At 35.5% G+C, this 11,612-nt stretch overlaps 1 protein-coding gene across 1 annotated transcript; it reads right to left on the bottom strand.

Annotated features, from left to right (window-relative positions):
• Positions 1-1,562: 1,562 nt before the first annotated feature.
• LOC126718057 (probable beta-1,4-xylosyltransferase IRX10) lies at positions 1,563-6,509 on the bottom strand. The gene is made up of 4 exons (XM_050420097.1): positions 6,060-6,509; positions 4,282-4,670; positions 3,287-3,528; positions 1,563-2,289 (listed from the first exon to the last, which is right to left on the bottom strand). Exons 1-4 carry the CDS (start codon positions 6,154-6,156, stop codon positions 1,776-1,778), a joined length of 1,242 nt encoding a protein of 413 aa, XP_050276054.1. The 5' UTR covers positions 6,157-6,509; the 3' UTR covers positions 1,563-1,775.
• Between the last annotated feature and the right edge of the window lie 5,103 nt (positions 6,510-11,612).

Consider the following 11,612-nt stretch of genomic DNA (forward strand, 5'->3'; position numbering starts at 1 on the left):
CAGCAAAAAGTTTTCAGTTTCAGCAAAATAAGCGGATCCAAACAGACCTTAATTATGAGCATTGTTCTAAGCACCAGCTTCATTTGTCAAATAACTGTGCGGTTTAAAGAGCAGCACAAATATGTTAAGTGTCCCTCGTGGTAGATTCACTCAATTGAAAATGTTTAGATCTTCAGATCTCTAATATAAGCTTTCCATATATAGGATAATGTAGAGTGTTGAGCTTGTGCCAATTGGGGGGCATTTATGCAAGTCTAACTCTTGTTCTAACTTGAAGAATATGTACACGGGACCTTCAGGTACACCCATCCATCATAAATTGGGCCTTGCAGTCTACTTGTCATTGAAAGTTTGGAAAAGAAAGAAGCACGGTTGGAGTGGATGGGGCCGCATTTGTTAATATTGTTACTAGTAATTAATAATTTAACAAAATACGGATTGAAGCTTAGCTAAAGGTCTATAAGAGTTAGACAACATTTTTTGGTCAGAACAAACAGCCCTCTTACTTATAAAAACTCAGCACCGCAAGGTACTGCTTGGATCTAAGTTCTGTATATAAATTTATTCTCGGAACATGGAACATTGTTAAGATCTTAGCAGCCTTTTGCTTTGGCAAGAATATGAATATTCTTTTTTCTTTTTGTTTGCTACAATAATAAGATTTTAAAGGGATTAGCCCGCGATCGAACTCTTTGGGCTTGGGCAGAGTCAAAAATACCACTTGAGCCAATAGTGTCGGGGTGAGCGTGAACCTGTTTTACCCTTTCTTTTTCTTTTTCTTTTTTTTTTAATAAAAAATAAGAATACATGAACCTGTTATACTTATTGAAAATGATACTATGAATACCATATATTAGGAGGTAGGATTTGAGCCACAGACATGAACTTACACTTTTTTTTTTTTTTTTGATACAAAGAATATTATTACTTGAACTATCGCTTGAACCTTTTGGGCTATTTAATATAGAAACTTAGCAAGAAAAATAAAAGTTTACACTTTATTTTTTTGGCTACTCTATAAAATTATTATTATAAAATCATGTAAAAAGTCAAATGGCCAATTTAAGATTGTATGAAAAACTGCTAGTTTTGGCCTATCCAAATCAATATGTTAAGTTACTTGACCCAATTATTCCGACCTTAGTTATCTGATCAATATGTCAGGTTGCTTCTTCTCCAAAAAAAAAAAAAAAAAAAAAAGAGTCAGGTTTCTTGACCCCATTAAGTCGACCCTTGCGATAACTTAAGGGACAGCCATCTTAAGTAGCTGCATGCAACTTCGACAGTGTAAAGGATCATAGGAACAAAATTTATAGCAAATGATTTGGCTCTTGCAAAATATATAATTTCTCAGTGTTTGCCATTGCAAACTTGTTGCATCAGCATCCCCTCCATTTGTTTTATTGGAAATATAGAGGATTGCGTACCAAAAGTCACATGACACTGATGAGGACAGAGATTAAAAAGTTTTGACCATCAACGAGTCATTTTTTTTTTTTTGGATAACATCAACGAGTCATTTAACTTATCAAGAAATTAGTCCACCAATCATTAATCAGTACTTGAAACCAAAATGCAAAATTTTGAATTAGCTGCTGGACATGGCAAAATACACATTACCTTCAGGAATTTCCAGAAAGTACCATTTTTACAAAATTACAGTTCCCAAAAAGGGAAAAATTACATTTCTGGTATAGGTCAACACCTTTCTCAATTTGATACAGCACAGGACTGTGAAGAATCAGTGAACATAATACAATGCTAAACCATTTCTATTACCAAGGTTTCAAGTCCCCTACAGGTCCAGCAGTCCAATTCAAAAGCTTTTCACCAGACTTTAAGTAAATGTTCTTTTTATGAGGCAACTTGCGAGCCAGTCCATTCAGTATCTGATGGAAAGCATCCCCAGGTTGTGTAGGTTGTGGGAACATCATTGCCGATTTCATTGAAGGATTTGCAAGCAATCTCTGCTTCCTTAGAATCACTTCTGGTGGTATAGATGTAAGAATTGTATCCAGGTTAGGGACATCTTCTTCTGCCACAAACACTCCAATTTCTTCCCATGGGATAGCATCAGCAAAGGGTAAAACAATATCGTCTGCTATAATGATAGGAATACAACCAAATACCACTGCTTCAACAAGCCTAGGACTCCATGGAGCCCATCCCAGAGGGCACAAACAAAATATAGCTCTTTGCATGTCTTCATAATAGGTGGTTGGATGGTCAGTTGAGATGTCAAAAAGTGCATTGTCTTTGAAGTTCTCCCAAACTGCTGCCCTTGCACCTCTGCAGTTACATGAAAGCATCAGGACATGATTGACCCAAAAACTTCAGAGATGCTACATAAGGTTATCACATTTGAGATTAAAGCTGAACCCAAATCCAAATTAGGACACCATGTCTTCTTATAGCATTAAAAATAAATAAATAAATAAAAAACCATTACAGCCCTAGACCTAGGCTTGAACTAGACTTGTTTGCTAAATAAATGAACATATACAAGCTTTTTCCCAAGCTGAACCTAAGTTGTTCATAAATTGGTCAATTCATTTACAACCCGGAAGGAATGCCCATTCCATTCCCTTCCCTTAAAATGCCAAAACTGATTCCCTCTATAAATGGGGTGATTGGGAGAAAATGGAATGAAGGTTTAAGTAACCTTATATTAACTCCAATAATACGTTCTCACATACCCCTACGCATATTAGTACATCCTCCCTCTTCGTTCTCATCATTATTATATTAAATAATATTATAGTAAATAAAAATAAATATTATAATATATCACTTAAAAATAATATATATATATATATATATTACTACATTAAATAAAAACAATTATGATGGCAATACTTAAAAATAAAATTTTATATTATATTACAATATTATAATAATATATTTCTCTCAAAAAAATTATAATAATATAATATCAACATAATTAAAATGTTTATTTGGTTAAGAAAATTATTTTCTTCTCAAATTGCCGTTAATAATATAATAATATTAAAAATTTTAATTTATATAAGGAGGGCATAATGGTAATGTTGTCATAAACTGATTTTTTCCATTCTTTATATTACTCCAAAACAAGGTTACTTAAAATTCCATTCCCATTTTATTCTAATAATCCATTTCTTTGTGAACTCTTAAAAGGATATCTCACATATTTGTTGTAATACTTAGGTAGCTTAGAATGGTTATCATTGATAAAGAAAGTACGCCTGACCAAAGTTTTCAGACCCAATTGTGACAAACTACTTTTAAAAGTTCAGTATGAGCATACCTAGCATAATAACCACCTTCGGGGTCATTGTTAACATCATAGAACAAGCCACGGAAGTAGACAAAGATGGACCGTGGAGTCTCTTGGGGAATCAAGTGTGCTTGCATTTTCTGAGGGGGAGCGTATGGAGGAATAGTGATTGAACCTTCATTTAGGCACACGTGGTTCCGTTGTCCAAAAGTCTGAACCAATGTAGCACGCTGGAGTAATGGAAGAATGCCCCGTTCAATAGCTTTCTCTTCCTACACAGTACAAACCGGAAGTGAACCTTACATTAATCATGATCAGTATGTGCAATCCTGCAATTTAAGATGTTTTTGCATGCAAATAACAGCAGCGTACCCCACAAGGAGAGTGGGAGGAGTCATGGCCTTAAATATAAGAACAGGTGTGTTTTGATTGTTATGTTACAACAATAATCTTGCATACCCACTACAAAACCTGATATCATGTTACCAAAGCCATACTAGCCCCAACAAGAGCAAGGGTAGACCCAGCTATGGTCATGGCATAATGAGTTGAAAGCTACTTAGATGATTTGAAATATGCAATAACTGATCTATTCTTAAATGAGTTTATGAAATATGACCAGTCTCTTCCTCTCTAAAATGAGTATTGTAGGTTTCCTCACCCTTCATTTCACCTTTCTAATTCATAATTCAAAGAAAAACATTTCAATGTTTCACTTAGAAAGCCAAGGGATATCCAGACACCTTCCTTTCTGTGAAATGACAAAGTCTAGGCTACAAGATTGATGACCTAATGGAAGTGGAAGATTGATGCCAAAGCTGACATGACATAACCTAAGCTACAGTACTAAGAAAATAAGTTGAATATTATATCCAATTAAATAATTTTGCATAACTTCTCACTTGACCAACTCAACAATGCTTATCTATCTTCCATGTCTATTATGAACCTGGAGAGGATTCCCAACAAAGATAGCAACCTTATATCCAGCCACATCTTTGGTCCATTCAAATAAAGTTTCTAACCTGATAATGAAAGCAGGCTCCAAAGTCATGGGGCACAACAAAGAAGTGATCAGCCCCTTCTGTACGATTCCAATAAGGCCACTTTGAAGAGATGAGCTGTATTGCACTTCTCATCATCCGTGGAGACTTGAAGGGCAATGGCAAGCCAGTTGGTGTAAGGTCACAAGTGATGTATATCGGGGTATAAAACCAATCCGCTTCTTCAGGGTTGAGGGTTCGAACAGGACTGGATAAGAGGAACCTATGCATATAGATCTCGGCGGCAAACATATGATTCAGACATCTTGGGTCCTTCTGAAGAAGCTTCTTGTTGTATTTGCTCGGAAGCTCATATACATAAACTTTCAACCTTCCTGTTGGATCATCATCCAAGACATCACCAGCACTTCCTGCATCATTAAGACCAACCAAAGCTAAGATTCATGCTTCAAAGTCCAACTGAGTCAACCTGCTCTACTAAATTTAGACTTATTCTTTTGGATGCTTCACCAAAATAAGCTCAAATCACAATTTGCCAGTCATTCTACAATCAAGACTAACAGAAAAGAAGCTATGTATGCCTACAATATACATGTTCAAAAGTATCAGTTTTTGGGTTTATCAAGCAACATGGCCACAGTGGGCTAGAGGATCAAAATTGATCAAATTAGAGTTGGCACGCCCTTATAAACAGTGTCCAGCAGCTAGAATTCAAATAAAATTTCTGTATCTTTTCTCTTAAATATTTATCAGTCCAGTGAAAACAAGTTGAGTCAATGGATCAGTTTGATCTAAGACTTTGGACGACAATGTGAAGACACAATCATTGTTAATGAGTTCAGCAAAAAAAAAAAAAAAATGTTGGGTTAACAAACTTTTTCTTAGAAATCTGCTTTGAAGGAAAATCAAACATACCACATCTCAAATAATTAATCTCAATCTTAACTAATACCCAAGCTATGCAATGAGCATGTGTGAAAACATGATGTTCTTCTTAGTCAGTGAAGGCGGAAAGTGCTATATGATCTGCCTATAACTAATATGCACTTCTGCTAATTGCCTTGGTCCAAATCACCTTCTGCCAACAGCAGAGTGAAGTCCAATGTGTATAATCATGACACGTATGATTGATATGAAGCAAAAATCTAGTACATGACATTCATTCTTAACCAGATTCTCAAGACTTTTGATGAGTAAAAAAATAGTAATAAATATAAAAACCACACTCGGAAATGTTTAAGAATGGAAGCTGCTGAAAGCCATTCTAAGGCAACGTGCTTCTCTAATTCAATTTTCCCCAAGAATCAAAGGTCTAGTTTCCGTCAAAAATATCTAATCTTTAATAACTGAAACTGAATAAATAAATAAATAAAAAATACAATCATACTGGTACGAACAATCATATTCAAGCTGAAATACCAGTTCCATTTGAAAGGAAAAGATATTCCATAAGCCCATAAATCTCACTGATCATTAAACAAGAACCCCCAAAGATATATCACTAACTAGTGTTGAACTAACACATCGCCAATGTAATCAATCATACATACACCCCATTTCGAACGTTACATATTACAAATGCCAAAATCCCAGTAGAGCAGAAGTGCAAAATTACCAAGTTTCAACGCTTGAACCTATAGTAGAAACATAGAAACAACAAAAGCCCGGACCAAATTGCCATGTCACTGGCAACAAACTCCAATGGATAACATAAAGAGCTAATGCATAAATTGAGCACATGAGAACAGCTTAGAATTCCACTTAAATCAATCAAGAAAACTTCAAACAAGTAAAATCACCTGAAATTCGCTCAGTACGGGCAGTCTGGTCAGCATTAATCCTACAAACAAGACCACAAACGATAAGGACAGGAAAAACCCATATGCAAATCCTCATTTTGCTAACTGCAAAGCAATCTCTGAGACCAGAAATGGAGAAAATGGAAATGGGTCTTGTGGGTTTTTGTCTCAAAGAGAAGGAAAAGGGTGTATAAATGAAGAAAGAGTATATGGTTGGAATGTCGTATGGGTGGTAGTTGAGGAGGTTTCTTAGAGTTTAGACTTATGAGACTGAATAAAAAATGGAAGTTTACAGGTAGGGATTGATAGGGAATACAGAGTGGAATTGCTTGAAGAAACAGAGAAGGTGCATTTTTCGTGAGGAAATTGCAGCAAACATGTACATATCTATGGGGGTTACTGAAAGCTGAGTTTGTTTTGCCGGTTTGATAACAAGTCCATCTCATAGGCTGATAAACAAGTCAAGCTGTTCTGTCTTGAATTTAAAAAGAAAAATAAATATTAAAAACATGGAACTTTATTACTTTAGTAATAGAACTATAGAAGGCCAGATTATAAAATTAAGAATGATGTTGAATTAAATATTGGGTTCGTTAATCCGCGTACTTACGCTAATTGTTAATTAACTATTTTTAAAAAGTTTAGACACTATTTTTATAGAAAATATTAAAAGTCATAAAAAAATTAATTACTTTTAACTTTTCTCATAAAAAAAAATTTACAAATATTTTATGAACTAATGGTTTTACGACATCTGTTAACTTTTTGCTAACATGTTTGTGACAATTAATAAGATCATATATGTGTATTATTTAAACAAATAACACAACTCAAATTACACATAAATAGTTTCTTTAATTGTTGTATCAGCATACCTTTTTTCCTTTCTATTTTTATGAAAAGTGAGCATCATAGAGGATTCAGATAAAAATCTATTAAAAGGTAATCTATTGGCTTATTGTGGAGAGATTAAAAATGAACTTAAAAGGTAATGATTTTCATTCATTCTTTTATGAACAAAGTTTGACAACAAGTTACAAACTTTTTCTCTTTTTTTGAGAAGCCAACAAGTAACAAACTTGGTTGTAGCTTAAGACTGGAATTTTACTCAATATATTTTTATTGAATATGAATTTTGACAAATCTATCATTAGATTACATTAGGGTTGGCAAAATTTGACACGACCCGCGAACCCGACATGACTAACCTATTTATAAACAAGACATGGGTTGAGGCTAAATGGATTTGGGTCATATTCGGGTCTACACGGCTGACTCGTTTAATAAACGGGTCGTGTTCGTGTTCAACATGTGAACCCATCTAACCTGTTTAACCCGTTTAGATAATAAAGGTATTAAATTTTGTTATTATTGCTTAATTTTTTGTTGTAATTATATGTTTATTACTATATTTATGGTTGTAATTATATTTTAATTTTAGATATATAGAAATTGATAATAGATTATTTAGGTCATATGTGACCTATTAATCAAACAGGTTAGTAAACAGGTGTAGGGGCCTTTTCTGTGTTTGGTGTATTGGGCTTGGGCTGCCTCCTGCGGTAATGGGTTGGGCTGCCTCCTACGGTGATGGGCCCGAATATTTCTGAGTAAGGGAGTTGGGGCTGGTCCAATTGTAACTCAACTTGGGCCGGTTTGTGCACAAACTTATGCCTTGTCTGCCAGGAGTAAACTTATGACAAGCAGAACTTTTGCAGACGAGTTACGGCAGGCAGATATAGTAATAATAATAATAAACAGAATATTTTTATCTATTTATACAAATGGCTATATAATCCCTACTTATAAAACATGATTACAGTCATGATAATGTCAATCACAGAGAAAGTGAAGAAAATAATACGAGCTAAACAAAAGGGCATAAATCAAGTTTTAAGCTTAGTCTGCCGAAACAAAGGCAAAGAGGGGAGAACGCCTCTTCTCAATGCAAATAATCCCCCAGGAAAGAGATCCTGCCGTGGGGATTAATGGCTTTGAGGGAGTCGGACCTGAATGGTTATTGCCCAAAAGGAAAGAGTCCTTGTTTACGTTTTTGGAAAGAAAGTAAGATTTGAAGGGGGGGAGAGGGAAACTGATTTATTGGTGCATGCCCATTGAACTAACTCTCCTTCTTCCTTAGTTTCCTTTCTTTTCTTCTCTGTTTTCTTTCTTATCTTTTTTCTTTTCTTCTTACTCTGTTTTTCTTTTCACTCCGTAAAAATGCTTTGTTTTTCGATCCCCTTTACAGGGCACGGCAAGAGCCTTTTTATAGTGCTTGTCGTGACCAAGGTTTTACCATTTTGCCCCTTAACCGCCTCTGTCTGGTCTGGGCGTACTTGCCGACCACCAGAGGTGTGTGCCACTCACTTTTGCCAGACAGAGGCAGGTTTCATTTCTCCCTCTACCGCAGCACTTCTTTCTTGCCACGGTATAAGTGCTTTCTCTCTCCACTCTCAAGGCATGCACCCAACGGTTCCCCCTCAAACTTGCCTCTTTTGGGTGGTCTGTCATCCCAGTAGGACGTACCTCCCAAAAGAGCTTGGGCAGGAGCCGCAAAATAGATCTTTTCCCCTCTCCCCACCACCAAACCATACCCCATTTATCTATTACCTCTGGCTCATGGCCCCACCATGTCCTATATTGGCTGGGTACAGGCTAGTGGTGCATGGGTCTTGCGCGTGCTTCCCTTTCAGATATGTCTAAGAGTCTGTCTGCTGCTCATGCGTCTGCCGTGATCTGGAGACTCTCCGTTTGCGTTTCCTGACCCTTCATGTGGGCTTCTCTTTGGTTTCCCGCTCCATTCAGGAGCTAGGCTTCGTATGATGATGGGCCTTACATTTCTTTGGCCCACTTTTGATTTTCTTTACTGCCTGTTACGTTGAACTGTTATTCCTGCCGTAATAATTTAATCCTGTTGGACCTCTTTTTGGGCCAGCCGTTCATCCCTTTTCTCAGTGACCTGTAATGGGCACTGTTTTGCTTTTATTCATGGGCTCCTATGTCCCTTTGGGCTTTCCTTTGGGCATCCATGGCCTGAATGCTTTCTTTGGGCTTCCTCGACCCGTTTGCTAATTCCACACTCCCATGGGCTTTTTACTAACTTCATTAGGCTTCCCTGGCCCAATAACCTTATTCTTATTTTTGGGGTTCATGGGCTTGCCATAAACCCCTTACTCTCTTAGTTTGCATTGCCTTAGGCCTGCGGTGGCCCTTTCTCACTTTTCTACCTCATACACTGCCCATGGGATGCTATTTCTTTCTATCCTGGTCTTTTTGAGCCCGCTTGCCTCTTCAAGACCCATTTATTTATTTGTTGGGCCTGTGATCCATTATTCTTGCCGCTTGAGCCTAATGGGTTTTTTGCTATTTATCTTGTCAATTCTTTGTAGCCCTCATTATTGGGCTTTTCTGTTTGCCTGGGCTTCCACAAATGGCCCTCAACAACAGGTTATTTGTATTAACTTTTACATGACTTATTAATTAAACATGTTAAACGTGTCGGGTTGGGTCAACCTGTTTAATAAACGGGTTGGGTTAGGGTTGAGGATTCTTGACACGTTTACTAAACAGGTCGGGTTCGGGTCAACCCATATAGCAGAGTACTTATGGCTCAATACGACACGAACTTGACCCGCGAACACGAATTGACACCCCTAGATTACATTTTCTTCTTGAATACTTCATGCTTGTAAAATTTCCAGAAGATAAAAAAATTAATAGTTATATAATTAATCAAATGTTTAAATTTCAAATTTTTATGGTCTAAAATTGTGCATAAAAAATAAGTTTATGAATCGAATAGTAAATAAAATTCGATTGATAAGAAATTTAACATGTGTATTATGAACATAAAGAACATATAATTTAACAGTTTATATTTTTAAAATATGTAACATGGGTCATCCTAAATGAGCAAGCAAATTGGGTTACTAGTCAACCTATATTTTTCACATGCAAATAAAAAAAATGAACAAAAAAAAAATACTAAATTAAAAAAAAAACTAAAAAAATAAAATTTAAATAATACAAAGATTCTTAATTTTATATAGTTCAAAGTTTACTAATAATATCATCTCCATAAAAGTTAGGTGATTTGTCGTTAAGTTCCCAAAAATGACATGGTTTTGTTTTAAAAAGTTTTTTACATTAAAAAAAATCCATAAATTTAACATATATAAGGGGGGGGGGGGGGGGGGGGTGGGGGGAGGGAGGAGAACAATAAGTGCCCATAACTCTATTGGCATTCTAGGGCGACAACGGCGCATTCATTCGGCTCTCTTCCTCTCAAATACTACTTTGTTCTACTTGATGATGGTGAAAGAGATGCTAGTTCACTTATAGCAAATGAGAGTGAGACTAACAATGAAAAAAATCTTGAGTTTTATTATAGAAAAATTTGCGAAAAATACACACTACTCCTTCTTTTCTATCGAACCGATCATAACCACTACCTACATTCCACGAAATTGTGCTCCACAAATAAGGGCTAATAAAGAGACCTGCAATTTCGTAGAAAGACATCACGATCCCCTGTGGAAAAAAAAAAAATTTTATTTGCGTAGGCAAAAATAAAGATATTGAATTTCTATCAAGATATAACTTTTCTATTGATTCTTGTAGATTGGATCAAAAACAATTCTTGAATGAGGTATTTAACTCCAGGGATGAATCGAAAAAGAAATATTTATTTGTTCTACTTCCTTTTTTTATGAAGAGAATGAATCATTTTATGAAGGATTAGAGAAAAATGGGTCCAAACCTCCTGCGGGAATGATTTGGAGGATCTAGTAGGGCTACTAGAGCTTGGGTCTCTTTCTTGGGTGGGGCATCAAGTACATGTATCACCGATTTAGACCAATGCTTTGAGCCTTTTAGCACGTAGGTTGAAACTATTTCTAAAAAAAAAGATGTTTCAATCTAAGCTACTTAATACTATCAAAATTTATATTATAAGTTTAATTTAATTTGAATCCGGTTGCCTTGTGTATTGTGGTCATTTGGTGGCTACTATTTGATTCAACATAATCATTACCTTGATGTCATGTTATCTTTACAAGGTTTCAAATTTTGGAGTGATTTGCTAGCTTATATGGTCTTTTTTTCTTTTTTCTTTTTTTAAAGTTTAAAAAACGAGTCGAGTCACGAGTCAAGGGTCAACCCGTTTTTATCTTGAATCTCTCGAATTTAGGTCAGGTATTTTTCTTCGAGTTCGAGTTAGGTTATCAAGTCAAGTCTACTTTTGCCAGTCTACTTTTATCTTTCTCCCAAACCACATCTCTCTTTTCTTTTTTTCTTTTACTTTTTTCTTCGAGTAAATATTTTCAAGATCATTCACATTTTAGTTCTTTTAATATTTGTTTAAAAAAGAAAAAAAGTTCTTTTAATATTATGTAACGAAGTTGTTGTGACTTGTGACTATTTACAATAACATTTATTGGTTGTTGACCCTCCTTTATTCAGAGAATTAAAAATCATTTGTCAAATTAACAAATTTGTAAGCTTAAGATTGAAACCCTATACTTACTTATATGCCTTTAATCCTAAACTTGGACG

Source organism: Quercus robur, chromosome 3 (assembly GCF_932294415.1).
Source record: "Quercus robur chromosome 3, dhQueRobu3.1, whole genome shotgun sequence".
NCBI classification, from domain to species: domain Eukaryota; kingdom Viridiplantae; phylum Streptophyta; class Magnoliopsida; order Fagales; family Fagaceae; genus Quercus; species Quercus robur.

Excerpts from the sequence above, each read along its gene's own strand:
- LOC126718057 (XM_050420097.1), bottom strand. The coding sequence starts at position 6,156 with ATGAGGATTTGCATATGGGTTTTTCCTGTCCTTATCGTTTGTGGTCTT. Across the intron at positions 3,529-4,281 it reads GAGCCTGCTTTCATTATCAG|GAAGAGAAAGCTATTGAACG; the intron begins GTTAGAAACTTT and ends TGTACTGTGTAG. Across the intron at positions 2,290-3,286 it reads GAAGGTGGTTATTATGCTAG|AGGTGCAAGGGCAGCAGTTT; the intron begins GTATGCTCATAC and ends ATGTAACTGCAG.